Below are 19,082 nucleotides of genomic sequence, written 5' to 3'. Positions count from 1 at the left end.
GTTGCGTGATCTCCGGTGCCAGCCCTGTGGGGTACCAGCTGCTCACCGGAGACCCCGCGGCAGTCCTGACTCACCGAGCTGAGCGGCCTTAGGGCCCTCCTCACCCCCGTACGGCGAGGAGGAAATAACACAAAATCAGCCTGTTTTTAGGAGGAGGCTGGCTCAGGGACCAGCCTGGCTAGCCGGAGGTCGTGGCATTTGCCTTCTCAGCCGCAGCCAGCCGGTGTTTGCCGTGCCGTAGGGGTGTGGTGCCGGGCCAAACAACCCACGGCCAGGAGGGCTCGAATCCTCTTGAAGCCAGGGAGGGGAAAAACTCCTTGGGTCATTAGAGGAAAGAGGTGTAGGGTGTCTCAGAAGGCCTTTTGGCCTCAGGAGGGGCAGGCAGGCTGTGTCCCCAGCACACACGCCTCCCATTTAGCTCTGCAGCACTACGGGGGGCGTGAAGCGCAGAGGAAATGCTGCTGTTTGCACGGGATGTAAAGGCACTGACGTGTAGAGGGCCTGTTAGCCGCCTGGCTTCCCCGAGACCTCACATGCAGTTTTTTCTTCTTGTATGCTCGGTGTTTCGGCAGCTGCTAGTCTTATCTTGCCTGGATTAGCTTCAGCTGGAAGCAAGCCCCGGTGTCGGCACCTCAGAGCCTTGCTCAGCTCTTGTGCTGTGAGACGCGGATTTTCTCTGACGCTTGAAGAGATGATAAAAGTCAGCTTGCCCGTGGGATAGCTGTAATTGTCCCTCCAGGTTTTTTATGCCAGTATGGGTTTCCCTTAAGTTATTTCAATATGTAAAAAAAAAAATCAGAGAAGGCAGGGTGATGTGGAAGAGAAGGAAGGGAATCCACAGCAATGGAAGGTTTCTCCCTTGGCAGAGGGGAGGTTTGTTTGTGCAGCACGAGCAGCTCAGCCTGGAGAAATGAAAGATGGTGATGGAGCTGTCTTCTCACTCCTTTCTGCCTTCCCCTGGCTTGCATTTGAGGCCATTCCTAGGAGAAAGGACAATAAATTTGTAAGGGCTTCTGCAGAAAGAGGTCTCTTGTAGGTGGTGGGAGTGTGCCATTTTGCAGGAGCCTGGCTGTATTCTGTAGAGCTTGGAGCAACCCAACCTTGCAAATCCCTTGCCTTCCTCCTGAGAGCAGATGGGAGCTGGTATTCCTGGAAAGGGCATCTTCTGATGGCCTCCAGAAAAGCTTGGCTCTGCTCAGGAGAGTTGGAGAGGCAATGGGAGGCAGCTTTACGTAGCTGCCAGATTTACAAGAAGAGCTCAGACCCAAACATGAGACCTGGGTCAGAACGGGTGCTGGGGCTGGCGAAATATTGTTGCGGTAAGAAATGCAGCCCTCCATTGCGAGGGAGGAGAGGAAGCCTCATTGCTGAAGGAGAGCCCCTGGGCTCAGTGTTTGGAAGTTCTGGTCCAGATTTTGGGCTGTGACTGATGCGAGGAAGAGGCTGATGTGTTAGTCAGTTATTTCCCCGTAAGCAACAGAAGGAGACTTTCTGGTAAGTGTTGTCAGACTAAAAGAGTAGGAAAATCATCTTATGAGTTGGGAACTGTGCAGTGGCTTTTCATATGCATTTTTAAACACCCACAGACACTGACAGAGAGCTTAACTTCATTTAACCCCAGGTGTGCAATTGTATTGCATAATAAATAACTGCAGTTGGTATTTCGTAGCCCTGGCTGTTCACAACCCTGTTGTGTTTTTTTCCTCTAGGCAACGGTAAATGCTCGCCCCCAGCGCATCCTCGACACCTCCTCGCTGACGCAGTCTGCCCCTGCCAGCCCCACCAACAAGGGCATGCACATCCACCAAGTGGGGTAAGCTCAAGCACCGCTTTCGAGGGCTTTTGCCACAGTGGGGTTAGGTGCTCCCTGGCCCCGCTTGAGCAGCCGTCCCCATTAGCTGCACCAGAGAGATTAAATTTGCAAAGGTCTCGGTAGCTTCTTGTTTTAGTGCTGGTGAGATGTTCAGAAACAAAGGCTCTAGGGAAAGGTGGGGTGTCTCTTCCTGTTATTCTTCTTAGGACAAAGAGTAACAAGCCACACTAATTGGCTAAAGATGAATTGAAAGGAAAATTTAAATTTTACTGACACACTCTGGCCTGACCTGCGAGGTATCCAAATTTCCCGTTGAAGTCTGATCTGTTTCTGCATGTTCAGCTGATAAAAGCCAGGGTTATCTGATGATCAGTGAGCGATGCCTAAAATCCAGTGCGATAATGGTACGAGCAATGCTAGGGTTTGAAAATCTGATTGCTTCCCAAAACGTGCTGTCTGAGAGAAAACACCTGGCTTAGGATCTAGCAGCTTCACAATCGGCATGTACCAGGAAGGTTCACGGTTGTAAAGGAGAGCCCAGAACTGCACGGTGATGTTTTTAATGTCTTCTGATAGTATTATGCAACCGTGCAATAACAGAAATCTTATTTTACATGTAAATTAAAATACTTTCCCCTGGGCTGACAGGGCTCCCAATCAGCACACTGAAATAAAATCGCTCGTCAGCGTGCCTTGGGTCGCACACCGTCACGCGTGGCTGCGAGCCTCTTGGATCTACAGGTTCCCAGAATTTTGACTTTCTCAGCCTGAATCTGGAGTTGGCTCGGTCAAGATTCACTCTTGGGGGTTATATGTGTTTTGGAGGCGGGGGGGAAGTATTGTGTTTGGTTGGTTTTATTTTTCTTTTGTAGAGGAAACACAGCAGGGAAGTATAAATCGTGTAATAAAGAAACAAAGCAAAAAAGTAGCCTAATTCACATGCAAGAGTAAAGGCAGTGAAGCAGGTAACGGTAATGTAGCTGGTGTTATCCTCTGCCCTCCATGTTCGGTGGGTCAGCATTGTTTCTCCTGCGAGAGACCATTGATTTGCCTTCTGCTTGTGGAAAAGCAGGTTGATTCTCAAGGGTGAGAAACATGTCAGGGTTGCAGTTTGCTGAGACGTGCCAGGTTTCAGGAGGATACCTATCAGAGAGGTTCTGAAAATGAGGGCAAGTCTCACGTCCACTGCTATCTAAATCCTTTTACTCTTTTTCCATTTGTAGAGGGTCACCTCCAACCACTAGTACAAGCAGCTCCAGCTTGACAAATGATGTGACAAAACAGCCGGTCAGTCGGGACATCACATCCGTAAGACCTGCCAATGTAGGCAACATGGGGGTTCAGTATACTCCCCACTCCCACCAATTCCCCAGAACAAGGAAAATGTTTGACAAAGGACCAGAACAGGTAAAGAGACTTTCCTTTCAGTTCTGTTTCCTTACTCCACTGGGCTCTGTTACGCATTCTGTTCTTTGTGTTTTATTTCTGCATATCTTTTCTCCTAGCTTCTAGCTCCTTCTTACACCAGGTTAGCTTCCTCTACCCAAGAAAATAAAAATTGATTATTTTTTTCTTCAGAGTAAATTTTGTTTTATGGCTTTGATAGGGCATTACTCACTTCTGCTGCCACTGAGTAGTGTTTAATCTGAGTTGATTGTTTATTCTTTCATAAGCATTTGTCTGCCTGAGTGATAACGCACAGCCAGATCTGTGACCGTCAGATGCTTTTTCTCCAACCTCAGCAAAGCAGGAATAGAGGATGATAAAGGGGAGATTCCTCTTCCTTTACCATACAGATGATCGTTCCTCTTGAGATACTGCTAGATGCCCTTGTGCCAGAATATTCCCCTTCATTACAGCAATCCTGATCCCACTCCATGCTTTGCAGCCCCTCTTCCCTGTGCACAAGGGCCGGTGTAAGCCCAGACTAGTACTAGGAAGACCAAAGCTTATTCCAGGTCGCTCTGCTGGAAGCCAGCTGATCAGCCGAGAGCTGCAGGAACCTCTGGGAGGAACTTTTTCAGCACACGTGCCAGCAGGGGGGTTGCAGCCATTTCAGCATTCCAAAGACAGTCATCGGGTACTGGGCATTTTTCCACTTACAGAAGCATGAAGGACTGATGTGCTGCCAAGTAGAGCAGTCCTGTAGCGTGCACAAAGGAGTCTGAATGTCACCTTCAGATGGCTTCAGATGACTCATCTCAGACGAGTATGGTTGAGTCCAAGCACACTCGTGTGCTTGTTGCCACCACTCAAAGGCAGAGGCTGTACTTACCAGTGGGCAGTGTTCAGGATTCAGCCGTCTGACAGTAGTTGTGTGTTTACCTCTCTCTCAGAGCATTTCCAGTTCTTTTCTGGTGCTTGCTCTATGAGAGGAAACTGGAAAAGGCAGCAGGTATGCTCTGCTGTGTCCTAATGCACAAAGCCTGGTGGAGGGGGGACACTGACCCTCCGTTTCCCCTTCCTGGAACTACAGAAGGGAAAGATGCTCCCAGTTGAAGTGGTAAGGGATGTGTATTGCAATCTACAGGCCAAGTGGGCAGCACAGATTTCAAATGTTCTGACTACTGGGAAGCAAACTGTTCTTTCCTTAAACTGGCATTTCTGCCTTTCTCTAATGAGCAATCTCACAGAAGCTTCTAGAGGTGCAGAGTCAACACTTCTGTGATTACAAGAAAAAACCTGGTGAAGCCTTGGTAGGAACACCTTCAGTTCTAAGGGGTTTGGCAGCAGTAGTCGGGATCATGGGTCTGGAGAAACCTGGGTGAATGGAGTGATATGTATACACTAATGCTTCAGCCCTGATCTATATGGTAGCCTGATTGTGTTGTGTGCTGTGCAGATGAGGTAGTTTGTGCATTCTGAACAGTCAATGTAATTACAGTGATCTTAAAGCTATGTAGGAAATTTCATATCCTTGGCAATGTGTTTGAGCTTTTTTTTTTCTGCCCAGGGATCTGCCAAAGGCGATTGGGATATTATTGTGTATACATTTTGCCCATGTAAGTGGGATGAACGTGAGATAACATCCTGTTCTCTTTCTGACCAGACTACTGATGATGCTGATGATACCGTTGGACACAAAAGTTTCATTTCAGCCACAGTGCAGACGGGGTTTTGTGACTGGAGTGCGAAGTATTTTGCTCAGCCAGTCATGAAGGTAATCCTCTCTGTGCATGCTTTCTGAATCGTGGCCCTGCAGCTCTGGAAAGGTTGGGGTGCCGGTGTCCTTATGTCAGCTGGTGGCTTAACCTATTTCCCCTCCTTTTATCTTCTGTCCGGGGAGGGAAAGGAATGGACTTTGGTGAGCTGCATGGCCAGCCCCTGTCAGAGGTAGCAAGAAGAGGCAGTGACAGACAGGACAGCAATGTACTGCTAGGGAAAGAGCCCAGGGCTAAAACCCTGCACCTGTGGAATACTTTCAAGAACAAATGTAAAAACGAGGAGAGGTTTTGTACTTGGTCCAGATCCGCTAGTCTTGCACATTTGCATTACAGAGTTGCCTCGTTTTAGATGTTATGCTTGTCTTTCTATTGAAAATGGTATTAGGTTTTTTTAAAAAAAAAAAGGAGAAAAAGAAATCACTGGGTTTTTTTGGTGGTATAAATATTGAGTCCTTTAGCTTAGAATTGAGAATATTATAGTTATTGGGAGTCTGCATGACTGTCTGAGAAAAACTTTAGAAGCATCATTATTCTTTTTAAAGTTTAAAAAGAATCCTGTTACAGCAAAGAATGAGGGTGATAATGACAAATCTCCATTGAGATCTCTTTCAAAGCGAGTGTGTTCTGATAACTCTAAGGTGGTTTTATGTGAAGTGAGAGATGCACTAAAGCCTTGTTCTAGGAAAAAAAAAAAAAAACAACAACAATAAAACAAAACAGAGCTCTTCAGAGATGAGCAAAGATTGTCAATGACTGGAAACAGAAACTTAAATTCCCAGAATCTTTTAGCCAAAGATCAGGTTTCAGTCTTAAGTATGAAATCAAAACAAGCAGTAAATCTTGCCTTATTATAAGTAAATACAATGAAACAGACCTGCAGGTACCTTGGGATTCAAGCAGCACAAACTGTAACCAAACTTTCAGCTTAATTTTTTGGAGGTGTTGCAATTTATGTGAAAAATAGTGCACAGCCTGAATTAATGCCACTACCTGAGCAACTCAGCAGTGGAGGTTAAATATCAGTGGCTGCATATAAAATCTTCAGAATATACAAAGAAATTGTACGTTTATGTGCTGTCTCATCTAAGAATTGCCACTGAGCCATCTGTTACTGCTCCTTCCAGCCTTTGGGTATGTAAATAGTTTGGTGATGAGGTGAGGTAATTGCCCCCAAGTTTGAGGATAGCAGAAAGCGATGACATGGCAGCCAGGTTTCTGTGTAGCTTTGATTTCTTTAGAGAAACACCAGAAGGGAAGACTAGACGGTAAAGCAATTGCCTGATACTTCCTCAGCTGCTGCTCAAATTCACTTTCTTCTGATACCATTAGCAGAAAAATTCATTAGAAAAATACATCTGGCCTGTGGGGCTCGGTCAAGCTTTCCGCTAGGGTTTTCTCTCATCAAGATGAGTTTTGGTGTCTTTATTCAAGTCCAGAAAAGAGTACAAAAAAAGGAGGAGGATGCTGTTCCGTCTCTTAGTTCTTATTAAAAACATTTGTCTACTTTCTAAGGAAAAAGAGGGGTGTCTTTATTAATACGGTAAATCACAGTTGACAGCCAATCAAAATGCAGTCTCAACGCGTAGATGGGGAGCTGTGTGTGTAGATTTAGTACTTCATGTGCATAAAATTGAGAAAATTACTTTGGGGGAGGAAAGAAAACATATGGAGCGTTCCCATCCTAATACAAACAATCCAGGGAGGGGGAATCACGGCAATGGAGACCTCGGGCTTCCCTGCTCTGCAGTGAGCCCCAGCCAGCTCCGTGCGTCACCGTGAGGATTTGGATGCCCCAGACTACATCTGCACGCCTGCCACGTGTGCAGCGATCTGTCTCTTCAGCTTTTCCTACAGCAGCAGGAGGAGCAGCATATGTGACATGAAAGGGTCTCTTAGTTCCCGTAAGTGTTTTTGGTTGGTAACGTTCATTGCCTTGGGTTGTGCATTCTGAGCACAGGCTGTCCTCAGCAGCAGTGTGGTTTAGGTGAAGTTTGAGCAAAAGCAAGGCTGTGTCTTCTGATGAAGCAAGGAAGAGAATTGATTTCCCCATTACTTTTGTAAAGCAGCTTTAAGAGGCCACATAGAGTTCTTCCTGCTGAAAATCTTGCACGCTAGGCTGACTGATAGCGAAATGCGTGCAACTTGGTAATTAGAGTGGGAGGTGTGTGTGCAAGGGACGGGGAGAAGTCCCTCTGCTAGAGCTTCCTTTGTCATTGCTTGATTGCTGCTTATGTAATCAGGCAGGACTGGCCATCCAGTAACTCGGGTATTGGCTGGATTTCCATCGAGTGCTCCTTTCCTAGAATCTGTTCCTGCTGCAACAAGGAACAAACAGCCCCCCGGCTTGTGGCTGCTGTCTTTGGGGAACTTTAGGCTCATGAAAAAGGCGAAGAGTAAAGTCTACCAAGTCCTGATGGAAAAAGATGACACTGATGTTCAATTTCAGTGCTTCATTTGGAGATGCTGCCTCCCATCGTAAACAGGGAAAGACAAGACAACTATTCCTGTAATGAATAAACATAAAATGACTGTGAGTGCATCTTAGTCATATTTAATTTATGAATTTAGTTTTGCTTCATAGACCTTGCTCTGAGAATGCTTTCACTGGAAAGATTGAGGGATTAATTTCCAGTGTAAATCACTGGCTGAGTTTCAAGCCATGATACCAATTTTGATTTATCGATTATCTAATCAAATAAATGGAGAAAGAAAATGCTGCATTGTAAATTCTCGGTGTGCCAGGAAAAACAAATACCTACCACAGCCCCGATTGCTACAGAAGTCGTTCCTCTTCCTAAAAGCCCGTTGTGGCAAAAGGCTGTTCTGCTAACCACAGGCGGCCCTGGACCGAGCGGCACAGGAAAGCCGTGTTGCCAGCTGTCAGGAAGCCCTGAGTCAAGGGGAGCGGGAGCCAGCATCTGTTATTTCCAGGACTGGCAGAACATGCAGGCAGGAGCTGGTAAGGAGCCTGGAAGGTGAGAATTACATAAGAAATCCTTCCTGAAAAATCCCAGCCTTCCCCTCAGCACTCTCACTGCTCTACGTCTTGGCCATCGTTCAAAGTCCTGCTGGGGAGGCGAGCCTTCCTTGCCGCAGCCACGTTAAGGGGGGGAAAGCTGCAATCTGCTGAATTTTCCCTGCTCCCCTCCCAACGCTGACCTCCGTATCGAGAGGGAGAGACAAAGCGTTAAAAACAAACAGAAACTTGGTTAGCTTTCAGATGACACTGCCTGGTGGGAGGTTTCAGAGGCGTAGTGGGGTTTGTGTCTGGGTGGGAGCTCAGAGATGTTGGGAAGGGCGGCGTGGCGCGATCCTCGTGGCCGCGCTGCTTGTGCCTCCCACGTACCTCGGGGAGCTCTGCTTAGAGAAGAGCTGAGCAGCAGCCAGAGCCAGGCTGTTGTTTACTAAAATGACTTTCTAATGCCTAAATACGAGGTGGAGGGGAGGGGAGACAAAGACATGAATAATGAGCCTAAACAGCTAGCTCCTCTGAATAATTTCTGCTTTTGCAGCCTGCAGCAGCTGGGCTGGAGGGCACTGCTCTCCGTTACACACACGTCTTGTGCTGCTTTGCCACAAGTCCCCTTGTGGCTGTTCTGTGGGGTTGTATTCTCACGGATTGTGGCACAGTCCTGACAAGACCCTGCAAGGGAACGGGAGGAAAGGGCTCGCATTTACCTGCCTGCTCCAACTCCTGCTCGCTGCAGTGCTGGTCTAAGGGCATGCTAAGGGCCGTCTGCTCCGCTGTTTGCAGGTGTTATGCAGGACACAGCAGGCAAGGCTTTCTGGAACAAAAAAAACAGTGCTGCCACCAAAAGCCCCTCACCAGTTCTCAGCAGCAGACGCTGCCCTAGCGAGGGGTGCGTCTGGGACCGGGCAGTGCAGCGCTTGCTGCTCTCGGAGTGTGGCCTGGCCATCCCAGCCCGTGTCTCTGCCTTTCTGCACTGCTGCTCCTGTTCCTGGGGGCCCGCAGGCTGTCTCCCTCTCATCACAGTATTTCAGGTGTGGACATTTGCACTGGCTGTGCTTCTCTTTGTGTCTGAAGCCAGTCTTGCCATGTGCAGCCTTCTGACACTGCGGTGCGCAGGCTCAGTGAGCCGGGAGCCGTGTGCTGGGAGATCCCATCACTGGAGGATTTGTTATTACTGAAATCAGGTGAGAAAGCCAGCTTTCAGCTCAGGCTCCTCGGAAAAGTTCTTTTTCTCCACCCAGCAGCTTCTTTAAGCTGATATTCTTTATCTGCAAGAAAATAGAAGAGCTCCTTGCTCAGGTGCACAGCTCTGTGTTTCTTAGTCCTGAGCTGGGAAAGCTGCTGAGTGCCTCTGGGAAGATTTTTCATTCTCTTCATGCCCTCCTCTTCCTCTGGCCCTTTAGGTCTGCCTTTAATTTATTCCCAGAGAAGCCAGATTTTCATTAAGGTGTAGCTGTAATCTCGCTACTCTCAAATCTCCTTTGATGTATTTTATCTTAGGTTTGTTTATTGCTTTACATTATTGGTCATCTGTCATCGCCTTTCTAATAAATCTCGTATTCTTGAAAAACTGAAATAGCAGTACCTTTTTTTTTTTTTTTTTAGCAGGTACGGTAGGCTTCTTATTTTAAAGAGGCAGCAATTCAGCTCAGTAATAGTTGTTTCTAGAGCATGGTACATTTTGAAGATAGTGTGTATAATAGTGGCAGATGGTGTAAGTGCTTTCCCGTTCAGGAAAAAAGTGCATGTGTGTGTGGGGAGGAGGGAAGGAGCAAAAGACTTGGTCTTTTATGTCTCCCTTCTCCAAGACTTACTCCTTTTGGAACAGATGTAGCTTCCTTTATCAAAGGAAGCTAGCTCATCTTCTTAATTGATCCAAGGATGTTTCTAGAGCAGTAACATTACTAGTCCTAGATATTTTTTAAGCATTAAAAAAAAAAAAAAAGACTTACTATATCTCCTGCAGTGGTTTTGGGGATGAAATCATGTGAGTTTATTCCTTTTGATCCTGTACTTTGGCTGAGGACACAAGAACCCATGATCTTGGTGCAGCATCTTGACTTGCCTTGCCTGCCAAGGCCCTGGCAGGAGCTGCCGGTGGTGCCGCTGCCTGCAGAATGCAGCCCCAGCTCTTCTGGCTCGAGGACAGATTTTGCAGGAAAGCCGTGGTAGCAGGCAGAAGCCTGGAGCTATGGAGTGTGAATAAATATAATAAAATAGGTCAGAATGGTTGTATACTGCTCAGGGCCTCTATCCAATTTCAGGTGGAAGAGTGTGTGTAATCAAGCCCAGATCACACAGAGGAATCATTTTCTTGCAAACAATTCTGGTATGGGAAACTGAAACAGTTGTCGTTACTAGTAAATGTGATGTTTGTAACTTGAGCATCTCAGGGATTCAACAGTAAAGCAATGCAGTTTTTGGCCTGCAGCAGTCTATTAGTAAGGACAGATTTTAAGATGTGTTCTTAGCTCTCTGCCTGTATCAAAGCCGTGTGCCCTCTTTCATCTCAGGGTTGCTGTGTGATGCTTTCAGCTGAAAAGTTTTATGCAGAGTAATCTGTATTGCACTGAAATTAGACTTACAGCTCCTTCCCTTCCCAAGCAGTGTAATGACTGTGCAGCAGGAGGGGGTTCCTCGCCAACCCACCCTGCGTGCTACGGTGGCAGATGAATGATTTGAATGCGCGTAGCTTTTTAGAAACTCCCTGTCACTCACTGCGGAGAAATGCCTGTGGCTCAACAACAAAGCAAAATATAGGGCAGCAAAAGGAAGGGGGAAGATTTTACAGACGATGGGAAGGTTTAGATCAGAAAGATGCTTAAGTATTTAAAAGCGTAAGATCCCATGAGCTCCTCCACTTACTGCCTGGAGATGCTAAAAATAGTTTTTTTTTTGGTCTGACATGCATGCATATGAACCGTTATCAAGAGTAATACGTGGAGTTTTGATTTACTGTTGTTTTGTTTTGTTGAACGTATTGATATACTGAAAGATCCCAGAAGAACATGACTTGGAGAGCCAGATCCGCAAGGAGAGGGAGTGGCGGTTTCTGCGCAACGCTCGGGTCAGGAAGCAAGCCCAGAAGATCATCCAGAAGGGTGAGCTTCCCTCTTTCCCATGCTTTTGGGGCTCCTAGCACAATTCCCATTAATAATGCCTTTACAAGGCAATGGCTGGGCCAGAATTCTTTTAACGTGGGAATTTATTCAAATTCCAAGTCACCCTGTGACCGAAACGACTCCTGCCTGGTGCCTCGAGGGGCGCAGGCTGGGTGGTGGCAGCAGCAACAGCTCCCCAGATCCTCCCTGGAGGGTTCCCAGAGGGCAGAGCCATTCGGGTGGCTCGTGGTCCTCCCCTGGGACGCCAGCTGAGGCAGGCGTAGTTGGAAAAGTAATTTTGCTGAATGAAGTGCTGCTCGAGGCTCAGCCTGCTGGGGGAACCTCGTTCTCCGGAGGTTTGCTGGGCTCCAGTCGGCACAGTGGGCAGCGTAATGTCATGAAACTGCAGCACATCATAAACCAGAATAATAAGGAAATGAAACTGGAGCCCAGGAAATGGCTTGGGGGATCTTTCTGAATTCAAAAAACAGGATTGTTCATGCTTGCCTGAAGAAGTTACATTTTTTTTCTAGACAGCGTTCATATTTGGTTGCTTGACCTGAGCAACTGCGGTGCCAGCATTCATTTAAAAAAAATGAAATTCTGAAATAGTAGAAAGAATTAAGATAGACTTAGAATCCTTTAATGAAAATTAGATTAAATGGATGCATTTTGAAACTAACTAGAACTGAGTAAACGTCTCTTGAGCTTGCAGTTTTGTGTGATGAATTCATACTGTGCCAAAAATGCAGTTTCAGGGATCCCCAAACTGTTTGTGAATCAAAAACTGTTCTGAAGAGAGGAGGGTAAGGTATTTAGCTATCATTTTAATGTCTCGGTGGAAAATACATTTTTCATTTGGAAGTTAACCTAGCATCTAAAAGAACTGAAGCAAAAGATTAAATAAATAATTTGCAAGCTAAATCAAAATACTTTAAGTTGAATAAAGTATGTTTTGTTTTATTTTTTTGGAAAAAAAAAAGGGAGGGGGCAACACGAGCGAGTATTTCTTTGGACTTGGTTGGGCTTGCTCTGTTTGTGCTCCTCAGCAACCAAAATAAAGGATCCCATGATTTGTCCCCACCACTTTCAGTTCGTACCTTAAGCTGGGTCACGAAATGATGTGGAGGAGGCAGCGCTGTTGGGTACCAGGAGGCTGAGAAGGCTCCTGCAGGAGGGTGGGGGGGGGCCCTGGTGAGGAGCCCCCGGGAGGAGGAGGGGGCTGCTGCTGGGGGCTGAGCCTTGTCCGTCCCTGGGGAGCTCCTGGGTGCTGAGCCCTGGCTGCCTCCCGTCCCCTTCAGGTATTTCCCGGCTGGACGACCAGATCTTCCTCAACAGGAACCCCGGCGTCCCCTCCGTGGTGAAGTTCCACCCCTTCACGCCCTGCATCGCGGTAGCCGACAAAGACAGCATCTGGTGAGAGCTTCTGGGGGGTTCTGGCAGAACGTGTGCACCCTGTGGTTATGTGGCACATCCAGTGTGCGTGGATTTGCTCAGGGAAGGGTTGTGGTCTGTTGTTCTTTTCCCCACACCCTTCAAGGGCCAGCCTTCCCTTCTGGAGGGCAGGGAGACGGGGCCGAAGTCCTGGGGGTCGGTGGTGCAGTTGTCAGCATAGCATTGGGGCCTTGCAATTTACCTGCAACTGGGCTTTTATTCTATTTGTGCAGAAGGTGGACCTACGTTACTAATAAAATGATGCTGAAGGAGGAAAACAAATAGAATTGCAGCATGTGCACTTCTTAGTTTAGCTGCTTTGAGTAGATCTCTTCTATAGCTTGCACAGGGAACCAAGAACTGACCTGATATTTTTTCTCCCCGCAGTTTTTGGGACTGGGAGAAAGGAGAAAAGCTGGACTATTTCCACAACGGGAACCCTCGGTACACCAGAATCACCGCGATGGAGTACCTGAACGGACAGGACTGCTCCTTGCTGCTCACTGCCACAGGTAGGTGATGCGTGCTCCCGTGTATGGTGGCAGAAGTCAAGTCTGTGTGAGCTGTTCTGGACCTCTTGCTCTCCCCACGTTGAATGTGGCCCAACTTGGCCCTTCCCCTCCCCTGTGGCTTGCCTGTGTGGTCTCAACTGAGGAGGCACTTCCAGGATCAAACGTGAAAATTGCTTCTGGCAATACTGAAATATCTGAGCCACTTAAGTAAGTGCTGCAAATGCTCTCAATTAACTGAAAAATCAAACACTTGCTGAAGCCATTTCCCATCACAGATTTTTGTTACGACATTTTGAGTCTCTACCTATCCCTGCAAAGTCACAGTAAGCTCCTACACAACAGCTCGGGCAATGTGCTCTTAGTTAAAAGCTGCTGCCCAGGGCTGAACGGAAATCATGCTGCAATCAATGTGTAAGAAATCAGATTTTGTTCTTGCGCTGTTTTAAGTCTAGAGCAGACAGGGCTTATTTTAAGCACTTCTCAAACAGCTTCTGTGTGAGTCTCTCTGCTCCTTGTATGTCACCCAGGGGACAAAGTTCCCTAGAATGCCCTGTTGCATCACGTAAGGTAGCATGAAGAGCTCTTTCCCATTCATTGGTCTGTAAAGCTGTGAGTAAGATACGCTTCTCTCCCAAGGAACCATTCTAAACCTGTCAGTCTAAGTGTTTTCAATAGCTTTTCAGACTTCATGCTGAAACGTACGGGTTGGGTATAATTAAGAGAGGTGGAAGAGGATTTGAGGGGGCCTTTAGGACATTTTTCTTTCAATGTATCGATTCGTAGCACAAAAGTTTCACAGGTGGGGAGCAAATTGAAAAAAACACATCATGTTCTTGAAAGATTTGCTGCTGATGGGCTGGGCTTTGATTCGGCTTCTTCTGTGGGGTTGTATTTTGTATTTAGGAGGGTATTTTTGTGGAACTTAGTACCAGTAGCAAGGAGGACAGAGAAAAGTCCTAGTTAGAATGGATTGGTCAAAGACATAGAGCAACATCTAATGTCAGGTGTTGTTTGTGGGAAGGAGAAAAGCTCTTCCAGAACAGTTCCCCGTGGAACAATCCTTTAGATTTTATGGATGTAAGATTAAAGAAAAAACAACTCTAATAAAAAGTATTAAATTCAAGTGACACTCTCGGGTTCGGAGTTTGTGTGACTCCAGTTCTGCTTCTCTTCTTCTCTGTACTGTGCGCGAGTAATTGTGAGGGTGGCATCAGCGGTGGCGTTGCATTGTGTTCTCTTTTCTGTGCTTCCCAAGATGATGGTGCCATCAGAGTATGGAAGAACTTCGCAGACCTGGAAAAGAACCCAGAGATGGTAACAGCTTGGCAGGGGCTGTCAGACATGCTGCCAACTACACGAGGTAGGTCCCCACTAAGATTTCTTGTGGGAGGTGGGGCGGAGGGGGTAAAAACGATTTGTGATGTTAGGGTGTTTTCTAGGGATGGGTAGAGTAAAATGGGTTTCTCAACCTCAGCCACCAGTAACATCCTTGTTTAACAGTCTCTGCCTTTCTGGAACGGCCTTTGGCCAAGACTTGGTGAGGAATTACTTTTCCAGTCCTCACAAAACGAACCAACAGAACTAAAAGCCCAACACAACAACCTCACATACGTGCTGAAAAACAACCAGAGCAGCCTCTTGCTGGGGAGCAAAAGGGCACAAAGTTCTTGTCCTTCACAAGCTTCACGGCAGCTGTTTTGGCCAAGTGTTCCTCTAGGCTGTTCCTAAGGAGAGAGCTGTAGAACAACGGTGGAACTGGGCACTGTCCTGCTCTGCGCTCATGGTGGTAGGAGGTTATTCCTTCCCTGTCGGTGGGACAGTGGCTCCCATACTGCCTCTTTCTTTCTGATGGGCTGCTCAGCCTTTGCACAGCTTTGCATGTCGCACCTCTGACTTCATTTAGCTCAGTTTTAGCACTTACTCTCCACTGCTCATTGTGCGTCAGGAGGTGGCAAGAGAATACGCAAGCTAAATCTGAGACATACAGGACAGCACAGTTAAACATTGACCAGCATTGAATGTTAGAAAACTTGGAAAAAGGTGTAAAAAGGGGCACTGGTGTCCAGCCGTACACAGGATGAAACCAGAAGACTAGCTTAGGTAACCCTGAAGTCTGTTTTCAAAGACGTTAAAGGAGGTGGACGTTTCATTCTCCTGAGACCCGATAATGTACTGATGCTCTAATGGTGATTCTCTGTCACTTGAATATTTTTAATCAAGGCTACAAGTTTTACTAGGTGCACTCCAGTTCAATCAGTGCTTGTGGGATTAATGCAGGAATTGCTGGGTGAGGTTCTCTGGCTTGTGCTGTGCAGGAGGTCAGATGAGATGACCATCATCATTCATTCTGACCTTAAAATCTGACAGTTCTCATTTTGGAGCCTGCGGGGCTCATCACAGGAGTCTGACACAGCTCTTTTAGCTATTCATTGGATTTTTACCAGTGCTGCCTTGTTGAGCTCCTATCTGTTGTGTTTTCCTTAATACCTCATGGTCCATCTCTGGTGTTTTAGCAAAGAGAAACTGTATTTGAGGCAATGTTAGGCTCTGTGCCTTGCTGAAGTATGTGCACAAAACTGATTAGAAGCTGCTGGAAGTTTGCAGCATACTGTGAAAATTGCCGTGGTCAAACCCTGCTCTTTGCAGCGATGTCAGTAAAAGGACGAAAGCAGCAGTAACATTCCTCCTTAGGCAGAGAGGAAAGCAATTCAGCAGTCATCTCAGGTTGCCCTTGGTAGCAGTTGGTGTCTGTTGCTTTCTTGTCAACAGCAGTTTTCGTGAAGGACGTTGGTTAATGTTTGCCATGCCCGGGTTCAGGATCCTGCTTCCTTGGTGCTGGTGCTGGACTCACCCGAAGAGCCGATGCCTGGGAACTCCCCCCGACTGCTCTTAGCTTATCACCAGCTTCTTGCTGCATCATCACTTGTGGTCAGGGAAGATGCTGACAGCTGTAGACCGAACCTTCAGGCTAATTCCCTTTCCTGCCTTACTTTCTACGTGCACCTTCCAAAGGCACAGCGTTTGCTGATCTTACCTTACTTTCTCCAGGGCTTTAATGTAGAAGAAAGGGTTGTACCAGAGCATCAATGTTTGATGTTGCAAAATAGGTTAAGAGCTGAGGCAAGAACTGATTTAGCTGTAAGAGTTGAATGGTTACACTTGCCAAAACAAGTGTGTTGAAACTTTTAAACCTGTTCTCTTTCAGTTGTTTTTTTGCCTTTTTCTTTCTGGTAAGGTCTTAGGAAGTCTGGGCGCTGTTTTCTTTGCCTTTCACCTTCAGAGCGATAGAATTAGGTTCAGAAGAAGAAAAGGGCAGGTTTTTTGTGGAGAGAGAAATAACTGTGCTCACTTCAAAAGAGCTATGTAGATCAAGTCCCCTTGGAAATGAGACGCTCTATTGAACAGTCATCTTTTGCTGCCAAGCCCACAGTTGTGGTCCAGCACTGGCTCATAAAACCGAGGATGCATCTTTGAAGCTGCAGAGCTCAGGAGTTTTTCTGGGGCTTGTTTGCTCTCACTATTGATTTCCTTCTGTCTTCTCCCAACCTTTTCTCCCATGTTATGCTCATTTCTGAATTTAATAATCTTCTCGCAACCTGAATGCTGACTTTTCTAGGCGGTTGTCCCTCTTATAAAAGGAGGGAGGGATATACAAAGCCCAAACACATCCTCTGGAAGCTTGAAAAGCATCACTGTGTTGTCAAAGCAATGGGAAGCTGACAATAACAGACACTGAGGGGCTGCTGGGTATGGGGGAGTGATGCAAAGTGAGGTACAAAACCGAAACTCACGCTCTTTGGGCCTTGCTTGTGTCAGGCAGCTCAAGGTAAGAGAAATGAGCTAATACAGAGATGTGAGTGTGTTAACCCGTCTGCACTGCGGGGCTCACCCAGCAGCAGCTTGGCCCCAGTTCGTTGCACTTTAGTTGACCTGAGACTCAGACTCAGGGTGGGGGAGCCTTTAATTAACCATTGTCAAACTGCCGTGCGGGCACTCTTTTTATTTCTCTTTTTTTTTTTTTTTCCAATATGAGATCTGTTGATTTTGATCTTAGATCTGCACTCATGATGCACCAAGAAAGTCCCTTAAAATCAGGATGTTTATGGTAGCAGTGTTCATTTTTGTCTGACGTGACAAATACGAGAGAGGGGAGGGGAGAGAAAAAGGCAAAACACGTCGTTAATCGCCGTAGTGTTTCAAGCCATGGTAGGTTTTGCAGAGAAGATGTCGGAAAAGCTAAGCATCTTCTATGAGCAGTGTAGGAAGAATGTAAATCTGACGTGCTCCAAAGCTGTGATTTCACAGCAGGAAGCTTTTGGAGTTCCTGTGATGGTGGGAGCTCGCAGAGCAGCACAGTAACCCACCGCCCTGTCTGCATGAGAGCTCGGTTCGGGGTTGCTCTGACTTTGTTCTCTCCAGCTGTCTCCTACAGCAAGTGGTCACGCACGTGCCTCTGCAGCTTTTTTGTACTGCTTCCTTGGGACTAAGGGAAACGAGGTGTGATCCCCTGGTCATGATGGCTTTGCCCTTTGAAGCACTACAGCTCTGGAGTTTGGGCAGAGAAGTGTAACCGGCTGCTGCCCAGTTGCCAAGCGCTGCCTCTCAGCTGCTCCCTCCCCAGTTCCATTTGTGCTGCTTGCTGAGCTGGCGTTGTTCTCCCTGCTGTGGTTCAGCAAGGGGAGCCAGAGCCTCACTCCTTGGGGGCCCAGGAGGGCTGGACACCTCCCAGGGTCTCTTCCTGAACTCCTGGGCTCCTGTGCCCTTTCCAGGGCCACCCCGATCTGCCTCCGATTCCCTGCTGGCTGCAGTGTTCTCTTACTGCCTGGGAGCTGCCAGTGGATGGGAGCTAACCCGTGTCCGTGGCTCGCTTCCCACGTAAGAGCCGTTTAAATGGAGCTCTTGTAATGTGTGTGTGTGTGTGCCCTGGGTGCTGAGCAGCTCGGCTGCCCGGTGAAGGAGCCGCGGTGCAGCCGCCTGCAGCCAGGCCCTTCGCGGAGCCACTTGGTGCGTGGTGCGTGGCTCGGTTTGTGCAGATGCCATGAGCGATTTGGATTTCTGTCTGTCACTTCCTGATACATTTCACTTCAGAACAGGGACCAGATCATACAAAGGAGTCTCCTTGTTCGAGAAGAAATGTCAAATCTGTGCTGTTGTCAGGCAGCCAGAGCACTCACTGCACACACGACCAGCGCCGCTGTTGATGGCTCCCAGGAAATGCTGTGACTGAACTAATGCCTGCTCTCTGGATGGAGGCATGTGCTGCTCTTGGTGCTTCTGCTTCTCTTTTATGTCCTTTCCTTTGATTTGAGTTGCTTTCTCTAATCCTTTTTTAAGATTTATTTTTGCTCTGGCTGACCAACTTACCCTTAGCGTCAACCCCTTAATCCCTGTCTTCTCACAGGTCTGGCCCGAAGGGTTTCAATCTATCTTGACAGAAGTAAACAGGGAGGTGAGTGCTTTCTTTCCTGTTACCTATGACCAGCTGGGGTGGGAAGGAGCTCCTCGTCTGACGTCTGGTTGGTTGACTGTTGTGGTTTTTTTTGGCATTGTTTTTGAATGATTGCTGGGTCCTCGTGGTTCCTGGAAAGCTTTGCTGCTGCTCCCTCTCCCACTCCTCGCCTTGTGTATGTGTCTGTAACAGCCGGGAGCAGTGCAGGGAGGGGGCCGCTGCTCTCTAGGTGAGCTTAGCCAGCCACCGACGAGAAGGACAAAGATTGGTGTCATTCTTGGAGCTGTCTGCAGTCAGAGGAAGTCTGGGTGGGTTTCTGGGATGTAGAGATCTCAATTTCTAGGAAGATTTCAAAGCATCCCTGGACAGAGGAGTTTGACAGGTTCCAAACGTGAGCGGCCGTTAAGCTAATGGGTGCTGGGGTTTATTTGTAATGCACTTCTGCTATAAATATCATCTGAAAAAGAGAAGCTTTTCAAGAATCTTTTACGAATCTTACCGAGGAGGCTTAGAAGAGTGGGCTTAGTCTTTCGGCAGGGACATGCCCAATAAATTGTATGAGTTCTGTTCTTTCACATGGAAGAAAGGCAAATGAACTCCCCAGCCTGCGGCTGTAGAAGCCAGGACTGCCCGGAGCC

At 47.3% G+C, this 19,082-nt stretch overlaps 1 protein-coding gene across 4 annotated transcripts in view; it reads left to right on the top strand.

Annotated features, from left to right (window-relative positions):
• The window catches only part of RPTOR (regulatory associated protein of MTOR complex 1), a 135,992-nt gene that overhangs the window by 100,878 nt on the left and 16,032 nt on the right, over window positions 1-19,082 (top strand). For 2 of the 4 annotated variants that reach the window (XM_084492693.1, XM_084492691.1), the window contains 8 exons: window positions 1,710-1,813; window positions 3,037-3,220; window positions 4,863-4,973; window positions 10,944-11,049; window positions 12,351-12,465; window positions 12,871-12,995; window positions 14,251-14,355; window positions 18,397-18,444. In XM_084492693.1, coding sequence (XP_084348819.1) covers window positions 1,710-1,813; window positions 3,037-3,220; window positions 4,863-4,973; window positions 10,944-11,049; window positions 12,351-12,465; window positions 12,871-12,995; window positions 14,251-14,355; window positions 18,397-18,444 — 898 coding nt within the window. The remainder of the gene's footprint in view (window positions 1-1,709; window positions 1,814-3,036; window positions 3,221-4,862; window positions 4,974-10,943; window positions 11,050-12,350; window positions 12,466-12,870; window positions 12,996-14,250; window positions 14,356-18,396; window positions 18,445-19,082) is intronic. The other 2 variants (XM_084492694.1, XM_084492692.1) reach the window with 1 other exon arrangement.

Source organism: Aythya ferina, assembly GCF_964211825.1.
Source record: "Aythya ferina genome assembly, chromosome: 18".
Taxonomy (NCBI): domain Eukaryota; kingdom Metazoa; phylum Chordata; class Aves; order Anseriformes; family Anatidae; genus Aythya; species Aythya ferina.
The sequence above is the reverse complement of the archived record's forward strand: the minus strand, read 5'-3'. Positions and strand labels throughout refer to the sequence as shown.